Here is a 15,208-nt window from a genome sequence, read left to right as displayed (position 1 = left end):
TGGGGATACCTAAAAATAAAGGAACTCAGAAAAGCACTTTTAAAAAGCAAGATACGTTGTTGTCAAATTGCTTTCCAGATTGGTTACGTTGAGGTACACTCTTCTCAGCTGTGTACAAAAATGACCATCTTCCTGCAGATCTTGAAACAGATAACATAATAATCATTATAAGAATGTTTTCTTAATTTTATAAACAGTTTGCATTCTTTTGATTATTAATTCATTGAAAAAATTTTCATTTGTATAAAACACTTGTATTTCTTTGATTGTATCACTCAGTTCTCGACACTTGTATTTCTTTGAAATATCTGTGTGGGTAAATTTTTAAACCGCTTTTCTTTTGCATGTGGTGTTACCAGAATGTGACAGTGAACATTTTCGCTGTGAAGACGGGCAGTGTATCCCTGTATCCTGGAGGTGTGATGGGACCAGAGACTGCCTGGATGACACGGATGAAGCTGGTTGCTGTAAGTGAGGAGGGGCCGGACCAGGCTCTGTTTTGAGGAACCTAAGTGTTTCCTTGTGAATTCAGCTGTACCAAAGACAAAGAATTGTACCTTTAGTGATAGATTCAGGACTGGGCTCAAGTCTTGAGTGAATAGAGAACTGATGGCATTAATGATTCTTTTAGTTCGTTTGGAGGAAGGGGTTCAAATCACATCCATTTCTATCTTACCCTTTTCCCATGATGTTGATATGGAAACAGATTAGTGTTTCTAAAGCCTATAATATAAGTATTTCAGATTATTCACTCTGGAAATTTTGTGCACCAACTGTGATTTGTAATTCAAGGAAGAGTCTGTTTTTGTATAAAGGACATTGTGTAATTTGTGCAAATTACACAAAGAGATCACAGAACAGGTTAGTGTGGTCTTATGTTTTAAAAAATTATGTTTAAAAACACAATAATATTGTAGACCCAAAATTTAATAATATAATCCCTTTCACATATATTCACATGTATTTCTTCATTTAGTTCTCTCAGTATTCTGAGATAGGTTTCAGATTAGGAAACAGGCGTAGTGAAGTTGAATCATTCATTAAAATCCTCCTTCCTGCACAAATTTGCTTTCCCAGCTTGCCGTAGGTGATCAATCACACTACTGCAATTTCATTCATTCTGATTAGTGAACACACAAGGGTTATCATCTGAAAACCAAGAAATAGGGGAAAGATAAATTTTGATTTCAATTGTTGGCCATCCTGTGGCACAAAAGAAGAAACTTTGGTGTAGTGTTTGGATCGTGATGCACTTGAAAATGAGAAGGGTGGGGCGCTTCTCAAATTTCCATGCACAAATGGAACAACCTGGGGAGCTGGTTGATGTGCGGATTTTGCATTTGGAGTGGGACCTAAGATTCTGCATTTACCAGCTCCCATGTGATGCTCATGGTGCTAGTCCGTGAATCACATTTTTTAAAATGTTTTATTTATTTCTGAGAGAGAGAGAGAGAGAGAGAGACAGCATGATCAGGGGAGGGCCAGAGAGAGAGGGAGACACAGAATCTGAAGCAGGCTCCAGGCTCTGAGCTAGCTGTCAGCACAGAGCCCAACGCGGGGCTCAAACCCACGAGCCGTGAGATCATGGCCTGAGCCGAAGTCAGATGCTTAAGCGACTGAGCCACTCAGGCACCCCCCGTGAATCACATTTTAAGCAAGGGAGTACTTCTATTTGCAGAGACATGATCATGTGCTATCTGTTTGTTTGCTTCCTATGGGACTGCTGAGTTCATTTTTAGATTAAACACCAGAGCAGAAAAGCAAGAACTATGTGTTCTGGAATAAACAGTTCTACCCACAACTCTTTAGAGATTGTTAGTGCAATAACAATGTTCCATAACAATCCGTACCAACGACAGTGGTGGTAGCAGCTAAGATTATACTTCACTTGCACACAAATTATATTTAATTTATTTTTTTTGTAGCAAATTATGAGATATAGTCCCCATTTTATGGTGCATATGTTGAGGTTCAGAGAACCCTCCAAAGATCCTAAGGCAAGAAAATTATAGAAATAATAATTATTCCATTCTGGGTCTTCATTTCTGAATAGCATGTTTTTTTCAGCTCATCATGATGCTTTACTATTAGTTATTACAAAACATTTCAAATAGTTTAACAATAACTCATGGTTAATTTGTATTTAAATTAAAATTTTAATTTAATAATTTTTGTCATGGCTTTGTATGGATGTGTTTTGGCTGTTTGTTTTATTCTTTGTGTTTTTGTATTGATTTGCATCATCAGTTTGTTGTGATGCCCTTGCTGAGATTATTTGGCTTTGAATGCTGATTAGAGTCCACAGATTCTTTTATAAGATTGTTTACTATTTACTATCAAATATATTAAGCAAGGGTTGACACAGATTGTTTTGAAGTATGTTTTGAAGCTTGTTGGTATGATAGGGTGGGTGTTTACACAATGAGTTGAGTCCTTTTTCTGGTTTGTTTTAGCTCCCCCTTCTTGCAGCTCAAACCAGTTCCTGTGTCAGGCTGAAGGTCTGTGCATCCCTAACTTCTGGGAGTGTGACAATGACCAGGACTGTGAGGATGGCTCCGATGAACATCAACATTGCCGTAAGTGTTTACAGAGAAATTTTGTTTTGGCCCCCGGCACATAAAATCGAACAATAATAATGAGATGATTCTTTATAAATGGTGAATTGGAGCTCAAATCACAGGGGGAACCTATGCTGGCAATCTCACTCAGGGTGAGATGATATCGAAAGTGTGAATGAGCTGAAGAATTCTACAATATTCCTCAGCAATTTGGAAACGGGACAAGTTCTCAGTATGTAATTAAGACTGTATCACACTCAGTAAAGAAATGAAACATTTATTGGTTTCTTTGGGGGGGGCAGTCTTCATATGTGTGGTTGGCAGCTGAACAGTTCTTTGGTGTCCTGCGGTGTGCGCTGCATACTAACCATCTACCCCTCCTGCTTCGGTGTTAAACTACCTTCTCTTTGATTAAGTGGCAGTGGGGCTCATAGTGAGGTTTGTTGGAAGCATTGTTGGTTGTTGTAAAAGTGATTACTGGTATAGTCTGCATCAGATGAGATGAGCTGTAACAAGGAGGGAAGGAGGGAATGAGGGAATGAGGGAATGGCAATGAGGAAGACCTTGGTAGCTGTTGCTTTCCTGAACACTGAGGGAGTTCAGGACAGGAAACTGGAAGAAACTGCCATTCTAATTTCTTTGGGATCAACCTGTAAAAGTTTGAAGTGGGCTTGAAAATAGTTTTGGATGAGAGAGGAATCTTGGGTAAATATTCGATGGCAGCATATGAGAAATACGCCATGTGTAGCATTTCTTTGTTTTTTCTATTAAGGATAATTGTATAATTAAAAATTATTCCTGTATCAGTGAGGATGTTTTTGATTGCAAAGAATGAAAAGCCCATCTCATAAAAGTTAAGCAAAGGGGAAATTTATTACCTTACACACTAAGAAGCTAAATGTATTGTTGTTCCAGGGTTGATGAATTCCCAACACAATAAATTATCGACCAATTTTCTCTCACTTTTCTGCTCTGCCATCATTATTTAGCCTGTTGGCTTTTTGTGATGGCATGAAAGCTGCAGAAGTCTTGGAATTTGCATTGTTATAATTCTAATGTCAACTTCTGTGTGTGTGTGTCTGTGTGTGTGTGTGTGTGTCTGTGTGTGTGTGTGTGTCTGTGTGCGTTTAAGACAACCCCACCCCAAGCCCCCAAAATAAAAAACCAAAGACCTTTTAGACATCTAGGTTAGACTGAGATGGAAATTAGAGAGCAGATATCTGACCGTAAGGAACCACTTCAGGCTCTTGACCCCAATTGTCCTGAGGAAGAGTCTAGCTCTGATCACTGTGTGGCATTTACCTTTAAGTCTCCCCTACATTTTGTTTCATTAAATACACATCCCACAGATCATAGACATCTATCATCACTTTGTGTTTGATTTTAAGAGTCAGCCAAGATCCTTTTGGCATTTTTACAGTCATTGTCCAAAAAGATCAAAGAAGAAACAGATGTTTTTGATGGCTACTTCATGTGAGAACTTGTTTAGTCATTATATGACTAGCAATGGAGATTCTGTGGTCTTCAGTTGGTCCTGGATTCATTTATAAGAACTTGGAATTTAGCCCAGGACTTTTGAGTCCAGCATTGACTGAGAACTCTTTTCAGTAGAGCCAAGGGTCTTTTGAGGAAAAGAATAGGAATTCTCAAAATACCCAGTTTGACTTTGGTTTAAACCTAAAATGAAGACTGTATAAACAGCTGGTTAGGGCTTGTCAGTGTTGGTCATGGGGTCTTTCAGCAACAAAGTGATGGTGATATTTGGGACAAAGTGATCAAGGAGAAACCAGCAAACTGTGTTAGGGGTGTGGAGGGTGGTGGTGGTGACAAATGACAATCTTGAGACCTTGAGCTAATCAAGGCCAAACAGGAGCATGGAATGTCCAGATGAGATCCAGTTATGTTTCAGGATGTGATGTGGAACCCCAAAAGGGGACAAGCAGATCTGAGAAAGGGAGATGGGAGATGATCGTTCAGAAGTAGTGAAGAGAGGAATTAAAAGTGCCAGGCATAATAGGACACAGGAAGAAATCTTTGTTTGTAGGAAATCTGTCTGCGCCAAAACTATTTTCTGGCCAACCCCTAAAAGGTCCTAGGGGAAAGAAGGGATGACTCGCAGATAGTGAGTACTGAATGAGAACAGGATGGGGCTAGATTGGGAATCTCTGGAGAGCAGTGGATATGATTCAGCTCAGATCCCTAAGGCTTGTTGTTTTGTTTAGCAGATAGTAGGTTCTTGACAAGTGAGTACTGAATGAATTAATGAGTGATGAGTTATTTATCTTTTGGCTAGATATACCATTTTGGTTCTATTTTCCCTTGATCCCCACACAAAGTAGGAAGAAAGGTGAGCTGTGGATTGTGATACAATGTAATGGATAACCCCTTGCCAATAATAACATTTACAGAGGGATGTGGACTTCTAAGAACAACCACTTGGGAAAAGAGACTGGAAAAAGCATTATAGCGGAAATTTATTTATTTAATTTTTAAAAATATTTATTTTTGAGAGTATGATCAGGGGAAGGGCAGAGAGAGAGAGAGAGAGGGAAAGGGAGAAAGAGAATCCTAAACAGGCTCTTAGCTGTTTGTACAGAGCCTAAAGTGGGGCTCAATCCCACACACTGAACTGTGAGATCCTGACCTGAGCCGAAATCAAGAATCGGATGCTTAACCAACTGAGCCACCCAGGTGCTCCTATAGCAATAATTTATAAGCAATGTTACATGCTACTTTAAATGAGTATGGATTTCACAGTGTAATTCTTGCATTTTTGATGTTATAAAATTCTTTATTAGACATCCTTTAGCTACAGATAGAATATGCCACCACTATATTCACTAAGGTCACCAGGGAATACTTGATTGTTAAGCAGAGTGGGCATTTTTCCTTTCTCAAAGTTGGATGGACTTTTCTGTTGCACTTGACTTTGGCAATCATTCCCTCCTTCTTGACACTACTGTCTTAGCTGCCATGACTCCTCATTGTCCTGGTTCTTTTCTGAACTGCTTTGATCATTCCATTTTGTATTCTTCTTCTACTCAGCCCATGACTATGGCTGTTGCTTAGTGCCCTGCAGTTAGCAACTCCTCTTACTCAATGCTTTTCCAGGATAATTTCAACCAACCTCATGATTTTGATAAATCTAGATGGGCTAGTGATAACACAAATCTATGCTTACTTATGACCCAGATTTCTTGCCCACACATCAGTCTTGCATATTCAACTGCCTGTTGTAGATCTCCAGGATGCCTCTAATTCAAGGTGTCCCAAGTGGGATTAATAATCTCTCCTGAACTGGTTTGTTTGTTTACTTATCTAACATGGATTATTCTTAAAATTTTTGTTAAATATTTATTTTTGAGAGGGAGAGAGAGAGAGAAAGAGCATGAGTAGGGGAGGGGCAGAGAGAGAAGGAGACAAAGAATCCGAAGCAGGATCCAGGCTCTGAGCTGTCAGCACAGAGCCTGACACGGGGCTTGAACCCATGAGCTGTGAGATCATGACCTGAGCTGAAGTTGTGTGCCCAAACAACTAAGCCACCCAGGCACCCCTTCCTGTCTTTTTAAAGAAATAAAAAAAAACAAACCTCACTATAAGTTACTAGCAGAAAATACAACATCGGTCTTAAACTACTAGAAATAGGCAGAGTGACGTCTTTTTCCTTGTTAATCTAGAATTTTATGAAACATATTTCATAACAACAGCATTAGAGCAAGAATAAAGATGGCTGTTAGTGACATTAAAGATGTACTCAATTAGCATGGAAAGTATATCACAATCCCTTAGGCACCCAAGCTAGAAATTTGGAATTATTCTTCATTCTTCTGCTCTTCATTTAGCCTGGCGTAATGTCTCTGAAGTTCATCTCTTTCCCATTTATAGCATCACTTCCAGTATCTCTTAACAGTGTGACTGCAGCAGCCTCTGGATTGGCCTCCCCACCTCTAGTCCTGTGCCTCTTTAGGTTCTCTCTGACACTCATACTACAAATATTTAACCAAAACTTGGGTATCTCGCTATGCATCCCAAGAAGAAAGCTACAGCTTCTTAACATGGTAACATGTTTTACAGTGACTTCTGTGATACGGCCAGTGCTTATCTTTCCATGTCTCTCTTGCCATTCATGTCTTGAAATTCCTATGTGGGGTCACAGCAGTGCTTGTAGTTCCTTTGGGCATATGGTGCTGTGTCCCTCTTTCACCTCTGTGCATGCTGCCTGAATGCTTTTTGCCAGACTGTCCTTCTTTCTTTCCTTTTGACCTTGCTAACCTCACTGCTTCTCCTATAAGGCCCAGGTGGGGTGTTACCTCCTAAAGGAAGTTGTCCCTGTTGACACTCTCATCTCAGAGTGAATTAGGCACCTCTCCCTGATCCTTCTATAATTCACTTTCATCACTGTTTTTAATTAATTCTTTAAAAACTATTTATTTTGAGAGAGAGAGTGAGCACACTAGCAGGAGAGAGAAAGAGAGGGAGAGAGAGAATCTCAAGCAGACTCTGAGTTGTCAAAACAGACCCGACGCGAGGCTTAAACTCATGAACTGTGAGATCATGACCTGAGCTGAAATCAAGAGTTGGACACATAACCAACAGAGCCACTCAGACACCCCTCTAATAAATTCTAATAAATTTCTTAGTCCCATAGAAAACCAAGAGATCCTTGAGAGTAGGGAGTGTGCCTCATTCTTCATTATATTCTCATTATTGGTGTACTTTGTGGCATGTAATAGGCCCCCAGTAGATGTTTATGTAATGAGTAAATAAGTGAATTCTCACATCAGACTGGTTCATGGAACCATATGATTTTAATTTGTCATTTTTCTGTGTTTGAATGAACTTTTAATTGCTCCTTCATAAACCCCTTTGAAAAGTTGAGCACAAAATATAGAATTGCTTTGGGCATCAGTTTAAGAAGACAAGCACCTGATTTAGTTTTTCTGCATATTTTATTACTACTGCTACTACTCATGACTTGCCTTTTTGGGAATAAAAAACATGTTCTTTAGGGGCACCTGAGTGGCTCAGTCATTTGAGTCTCGAATTCTTGATTTTGGCTCAGGTCATGAGCACTGACAGTGTGGAGCCTGCTTGGGATGCTCTCTCTTTCTTCTCTTTCTGTTCTTCCTTCTCTCACTCTCTCTCTCAATCAATCAATCAATCAAAATTAAAAAAAATAAATTTAAAAGTTTCTTTAATTTTATATGGCAATTTTATATGGGAATTTAAGCCTTTAAGAATGAAGAGAGGGGTGCCTGGGTGGCTTAGTCGGTTAAACGTCCGACTTTTGCTTAGGTCATGATCTCACAGTCTGTGGGTTCGAGCCCTGTGTTGGGCTCTGTGCTGACAGCTCAGAGCCTGGAGCCTGCTTCAGATTCTGTGTCTCCCTCTCTCTCTGCCCCTCCCTTGCTTGCTCTCTGTCTCTCTCAAAATAAAATAAAGACATAAAAAAAAATTGTTTTTAAAGGATTAAGAGAAAGTATTAATCATTTTAGACTTAGATAAAACTGTGTCTGCTTTGCGTTGAATTCAGACATTTAAGTGACTTTTAGAAAAGTTCATCTATTCTAACTTTATTAATACAAGGTACTGGGAGAAAATATGAAATCACATTGTCAAAGTGTCAGAAATAGGATGACTGGAGGGGCGCCTGGGTGGCTTAGTCGGTTAAGCGTCCGACTTTCGCTTAGGTCATGATCTCACGGTTCGTGGGTTCGAGCCCCGCGTCGGGCTCTGTGCTGACTGCCAGCTCAGAGCCTGGAGCCTCTTTCTGTCTGTGACTCCCTCTCTCTCTGACCCTCCCCTGCTCACGCTGTCTCTCTCTCCTAGAAATAAATAAAACATTTTAAAAAAAAAAAAAAGAAATAGGATGACTGGAAAAATCTTGTTTGCTATTCAAGTATTACATCACACATTCATAATGAAACAATTTTCTTAAAAAGAAAGAAGGAAGAAGATGACAAGAAAGATATAATTAATTGAACATGGAATGTCTTATCACATGATAATCTTTATATGTTTGAATCTCAAGGTCAGCTCTAAAACTGTGATTATCCACTTGTCTTTTAGAAAGGTTTTTAAGAAAGTTTAGATGATGACACACCCCTTGACAGATATAATTTCATCAGGAAACCAAATTTTGCCAATATCTTTACTGTATAGCAGTATAGGAAACTAAAAATTCAGGGGAAATCTTTTTTCTTCCATTTGATGAGGATAATTTTTTTCCCAGAGAATCGCATTTCACCCAAATGCTTCTCTTTTTATGTGGATAGTTGAAAAATCCCATGATAATTTCTGCCTTAGGTTTCCCGAATAGCATGCACATGGAGCTTGCAGCATCCAATTTAAGCTACCAATGCCCTGATTTTACCTACCCTAATCAACACAGGATAAAAACAGGCTAGCTTAAATTGTTTATAAATTTGACACATGTTGCATATAGAAAGCTTGTATAATAGAGAAAACTCAGCTATAGAAAAAAAAATCACCCATAATTTTATCACTCAGAATAATCACTGTTACAAGCCTTTGGCATAGTTCCTTTTTGTTTAAAAAATTAAAAAAGTATTACGATGAGGGGGACCTCAGCCAATACTTGACTACTACCTATATCTGCAAAATTCTTATTTCATTCATCCTTTTTACTGTATTGGTTGTCAATCCTTACTGTATTCTCAACACATGCTGATCCTGAAATGTCTACACTCACATGCTTGAGTGTTGATGTGATTCTGTGAGCATTTTGATAGTATCCTGATAGTAGTATCTTTGCATTTGCATTGTGAGCTGTCTACTTGGGGTAGGTGGGCACCCTGCTTTCTGAGCCTATGAACTGTATTTTCAACATAGTCTCCTGCCTTTGCTTTTAAATGTCCTCACTCATCTTTGGTAAATGTCAGTGGATCGTTCTGTGTTTGGCAGTAATTATAAAGTAATATCTTTTCCCCTTCACAGCTGGGAGAACATGCTCAAGCCATCAGATTACATGCTCCAATGGTGAATGTATCCCAGAAGAATACAGGTGTGACCACGTCAGAGACTGCTCAGATGGAACTGACGAGAAAGATTGCCGTGAGTCCCTTTCAGTCTTTGCACTGTGTTTGCTTTCACCTTTGTCCTTTTGGCATTTTAATCAATTTGTTAGATTTGTTGATGGACAGAAATGCCTACAATATGCCTCTTGTTATTGAAATCTCTTGGCAGATTCTTTGGTGGATTAGAGGTGATATTTTGATAGGAGACTATTTTTAGCAAGACATTCTAAGTGTGTTCTGCCTTAGCACATCAAGTTTCTGTATTTTTTGAAGAGACTTTTAACATTAACATAGAATCCTGAAAGGTTCTTGAATACATTGAATACAAAATTCAGTTTGGCTAATGTTGGGTTTTATTGAATTATGTTAAATTTCTAGGCCAAATAAAGAGAGGGAGAGAGACAGAATACCAAACTGTCTTTGGTATTGTAAAACCAAGGCTTTACATTGGTTTGAATTCTCGAACTGCAAGATCATGACCTGAGCTGAAATCAAGAGTTGGATGCTTAACTCAGGCACCCCATACACATGGTGTATTTAAAAAAAAAAAAAAAACCACTTCTCCTTTACTGCTTTCTTCCCTTGGGTCTTATTTTTCTTTGAGAAAAATATTGCTATTTGTCTTTGTATCTCTGTTTCCTAGCAGAATTGCTGGTACAGTTGTGTTGTGGTATAATTTCCAACTAAAATGTTGGAAGAGATTATGTTGCCTCTAATTGGGGTCTCTTTTCAGTTTGGAAATTTTACAGAATTACTGGTAATTTTAAAGATGGTAGTGTATGTCTGAATGTCACAAAATAGCAAATCCATGAGTCAAGTACTCTTACTCAGTACTTTGTAAAGCAAACAATAGATCCTTCATTGTAGCAAGTGAAGAAAATGTTTTTGACTAAATAATAGTGATGAATCATATGTTTTATAGTATTTTGTAAACTGCAAGTGTTATGTAAATTCTGGTTGTTATTCTTAATTAGGTTCCTCAATGAGGACAATAGGGCAAGTGTTAATATTCTTTCATAAATAAACTAAAATTGCGAAGAGTAGAATGGCTTGTTTAAGGTTGAGAATGTGTGGCAGAGCTAGGGCTAAATCCATCTTCTGGTTCCAAGTCTGGTGATTGCTCTTCATGACTTTATTTACAGAAGGAGAAAGTTCTACTTTGTTCAAGTTTAAGGGAGAACTAGAGGCTGTGCCACCAGCCAACAGTCTGTGTCTTTATCCCTATTTTACAAGTGGATAAAAATGGGTGCTTTATTGGAAATGCAATGAAACTGAAGGGAATGCTACTCTAGGGAAAATAAAAGGCAACTGAAACAGACTGGATTTATTCCATGTGAACACCCAGCAGCCAAGTCCAAAGCCACCAGTACCACCGCCTCACGACTTTGCCAGTAGACCTTCCGGAAAAAAGCTGGCTGGGTACGAGCAAGCAGGCAGCTGTTATAGAAAGGGGCAAAGGAAAGGAAGCGAGTGAGCTTTATAAAATATCTTAGCAGGAATTTTTAATCAAGTTTTTGTTTATTTTTTTAAGTGCAAGTAATAGGTGCAATGAGGATTTCTTAAGGAAAGAGAGCCAGATTTATATGATAGTTAATTGCTCCTGGAATTGTACAAGTTATGAATCCTTCAGGGTTCATGGCCCTAAGATGAATCTGACACATGCAAAGAGGGGTTTTGTAATGAAGTATTCTTTCGTTTTTCTCTTTGCCTTATTTATTTATTACTAGGTGTTATTTATGGAGGAGTATAAAAAAGATCTAACAAATCAGGAAGTTAAGAAAAGAATCTTCATACTTTGTGCTTTGATCTCCCGGCCACAGCCAGATTTGTACAAGAAAGAAAATAATGGCCTGGATCAAAGTCTTTGGAAGGTGCTAATATAAGGAGACAGATTGGCCTCATTTTGTTTTCCCTTTGTCTGCAACTCTTGCAGGAAGTAAGGAAGAGAGCTGTCATTTGCTGGGCACCAATCACTATTTTATGCAACTTTTACATCAATAACATAAGGTAGTTGTGATGACATCTCCTCAGGCCTTTAACCTAGATCTAAACTGTATGCCCATGCAGGATTTAAATATTATCAAAAGCAGAGTGAATTGATAATGAACTCCTATGAGGGGCGACTCATAACCCAGTTATATCAATTACCAACTCATAGCTAAGTTTGTCTTAACTATATCTCTTTATTATTATGAATTTGAAGCAGTTTTCACACATTATATAATCTTTATTTATTTCTCTAAATGTTTAGTTATTTTTGAGAGAGAAAGAGAGAGGGAGTGTATGAGCAGGGGAGGGGCAGAAAGGGAGAAGCGGAGAGGCCCAAAGCCAGCTCCAGGCTCTGAGCTGTTAGCACAGAGTCCAAGAGAGGACTGGAACTCATGGATTGCTAGATCATGACCTGAGCTGAAGTTGGATGCTTAACCAACTGAGACACTCAGATGCCTGTATTTTATTTTATTTTTGAGAGAGAGAGAGAGAGGGTGCAAGTGAGTGAGTGGAAGAGAGAGAGAGAAACCTAGGAGGGGCAGAGAGATTGAGAGAGAGAGAGAGAGAGAGAGAAGTGGGCTCACTGGAAGCAAACTCCTGTTTTTCCTGAAGTGGGGCTCAAGCTCACCCACTGTGGGACTTGAACTTAATGAACAGTGAGATCATGAACTGAGCCAAAGTCAGATGCTTAATGATTGAGCCACCCAGGTGCTCATAATCTTATCTTTAAATAATTCAATATTTAACTCAAATGTAAGGACTGAAACAATATCATGACCACACCTAAAAGTTAACAACTGTTAAAATAATCAGTTCTTAAAATTCCCCAGAAGGTTTGTTGTTATTTTTTATGGTGTCATTTAAAGCAAGGTCCAAATAAAATCTATTCATTGGAATTAGTTGCTGCCTTTTGATTTGTAGGTTTGCCTTCCATTTCATTGTTTACCCTGTGCAATATGTTTGGTGAAAAAAACAAATTACTGGTCCTCCATTTCTCATAGTCTGGGTTTTGCTCATTGTATCCCCAGATGTCCTTTCACATGTTCTTCTGCCCTTTGTAGTTTTTGGTAGCTATATCTACAGCAAGGTTCCTCAACTTTGGTACAAATGACATCAAGGGCCAATAAGTCCTTATTCCAGGGAGCTATCTTATACATTGTAGAATGTCTAACAGTATCCTGGCCTCTCTCCATTAGAAGCCAGCAGTACCTCCCATTTATGACAACCAAAATTGCTAAATGTCCTCTGGGAGCAAAATTTCCCTTTACTACTCTAGTTGAGAATGACATTAGCCTAGAGGCTTTAACAGATATAAGGACTTCTTGTGTGTGTGTTTGTGTGTGTGTGTGTGTGTGTGTGTAGGGGCGACAATACTTTGAAAATAATGGTTTATATTTCCATTAGAGGGCACATAATGTCTAACTATCAGTCACTGATGATTGTTGCTAAGATCCATTTAGTCACAGAGATACTTAGCTATTTTAAATGTCACTTCAAATATAATAGCTGTTTATTAGTTGTTTTGAATTGTAATGTTACAGTATGATGAAGGATTAAGCAAGGCTTGCCCAGAAATCATTTTTGAGAGACATGACACTTTATTCGATTGTTTCTGCTGTCATGGTGTAGGAATCATTACTTGTGGACAAACACAGGATCAGCCTATGAGTGTGACTTCCATTTCTATATTTCTCAGAAATAAGATTGTCTACAGGAAGGGGTCTAAATAGGTTAGGCATCTAGAAATCACTTAAATATGGTAAATTTGTTGAAAAAGCTCCAAAGAAGGACTTAATTCATTTCCCCAAATATTTGAAAGGATCAGGAAGCTTGACCCTGTCGTTCATAGTCCTGCCTGTCAGATCAGACCCCTAGGGTACAGTTCTTACCCTTTCAAGCTTCTAAGATGAAGATACTGAGCTCCAACATAGAGCACCTTATGTCTATTCTAGGCCTTCCTTTTACACGACAAAGACATGGGTGTAAGAGTTCTCTCAGGGCGGCATGGAGAAGGGAGGGAAGAGAATGGACCTGATGATGAGGAAGGCAAACATAGTAAGATCCCACTAAAAAGATTATCCTTGACATAAATTTTGTGTTGTATGAAAGCTTCTCATATTGCTTTGTCTTTTTGTCTGCTGTGTTCCAAAATGCATAAAGTATTTTTTTATTATTCTACTGTGAGAACTATTTCCATATATATGTAGTATAACAAGCTGCAAAACCGGTAAACGTTCATGTTCCCAAAGTTATTTTATTCCACAGTCTGGCTATCTGTAAAATCGCACCTACTATTGAATAGCTTGTCGATTAATTTTTTTCCCTCAAGGAACAGGAGATTCAAAACCACAGTCCAGGATGTGAGGGCGATCTGGCTGCGACATCTGTCACCCCATTGATCGCCAGGGTTGATTTGGCTGATCTGGCTGGCTAGGCGGGTGTCCCCTTCCTCCCTTAACGCTCCATGTTCGTCCCTCCTGAAGCCGCGCGCTCGGTCGAAGAGGACGACCTTCCCAGATAGAGAAGGACCGTTCTTCGGTCAAGAGTATAGTAGCTGCGCCCCCCTGCTAGAACCTCCAAACAAGCTCTCAAAACTGCAGTCCATTTTACTTCTAATGGGATTAGCATCAAGGAAAAATCACTCATGCAGAGTCCAAGATAAACATCAGAACAATGCAGCAATTATGGGTCATTCAGTTAGTATATTGCAGTGACTTTAAGTTGTTTCAAAAATAGTACAGTTTTTCCTAGTTAAGAGAACAGATTATTTTGTTTTTATCAAATACCATATTAGAGTTATTTTGGTGTGAGTAAAACTATTGCTAATTATCACTGGTTTGCAGTACTTCTCTTTTGATACTTAGGAATGCCAAAGAAAGGGTAAAATCCCTGTTACAATGAAGGCTTTCTTGCTGGTAATCAGCAGTATTTGGTCTGCCTGCAACTGGGGCTGCTTTGTCCATGAAGTTTTATTTCTACTGACTTTCTGTTCTTTAGAATTCAAACATTTTCCTTTATATATCTAATTGCTGAAACTCCAAATGGGAAACAGAGGAATAAAGAGGATGATTCACATCATTCCATGGACTATGATGGCCCGTAAAGAACATGCTTTTCTTCAAACCCAGTTCCACAGTTCAGCTACCCAGTAAGCCTTGCTCTTACCGTTCTCTTTTTACTCCAGGAGAGAAAGCAGAAGTAGAGAGACTGACCCCCTTTTACCTATCATGTCACAGACACACTTTTTTTGATGTTCTTACAGTAGAGATAGAATTCAGAGCCCCAAAACCTTGGGGAAATAAAAATTTCTTATTTAAATCACCATCAGGGGTGCCTGGGTGGCTTAGTCAGTTAAGTGTCAGACTCTTGTTTTCAGCTCAAGTCATGATCTCAGGGTTCATGGGGTCCAGCTCCATGCTGTCACCACAGAGCCTGCTTGGGATTCTCTTTCCTTCTCTCTGCCCCTCCCTTGCTTGCACACATGCTCCCTCTTAAACTTAAAAAAACAAATTGCCATCATACAAGAACATTATAAATATTTACTAAAAGATCCCAAGACCCCTTTTAGCTTTTGCCCAATTTCTTTGCTCTCTTTTGTAATGAAGTTACATAGAGTTGCCTTTA

General features: G+C 38.9%; 1 protein-coding gene across 1 annotated transcript in view; it reads left to right on the top strand.

The window, feature by feature from the left end:
• The window catches only part of LRP2 (LDL receptor related protein 2), a 195,612-nt gene that overhangs the window by 39,355 nt on the left and 141,049 nt on the right, over positions 1-15,208 (top strand). The window contains exons 2-4 of the mRNA XM_039248803.1: positions 360-467; positions 2,454-2,576; positions 9,516-9,632. Of these exons, the coding sequence (XP_039104734.1) occupies positions 360-467; positions 2,454-2,576; positions 9,516-9,632 (348 nt within the window). The remainder of the gene's footprint in view (positions 1-359; positions 468-2,453; positions 2,577-9,515; positions 9,633-15,208) is intronic.

The sequence above is a fragment of the Hyaena hyaena genome, unplaced genomic scaffold (genome assembly GCF_003009895.1).
Source record: "Hyaena hyaena isolate Hyena2069 unplaced genomic scaffold, ASM300989v1 scaffold_317, whole genome shotgun sequence".
Lineage (NCBI taxonomy): Eukaryota > Metazoa > Chordata > Mammalia > Carnivora > Hyaenidae > Hyaena > Hyaena hyaena.
Note: the sequence above shows the minus strand (reverse complement) of the source record. Positions and strands in the feature narration are given on the sequence as shown.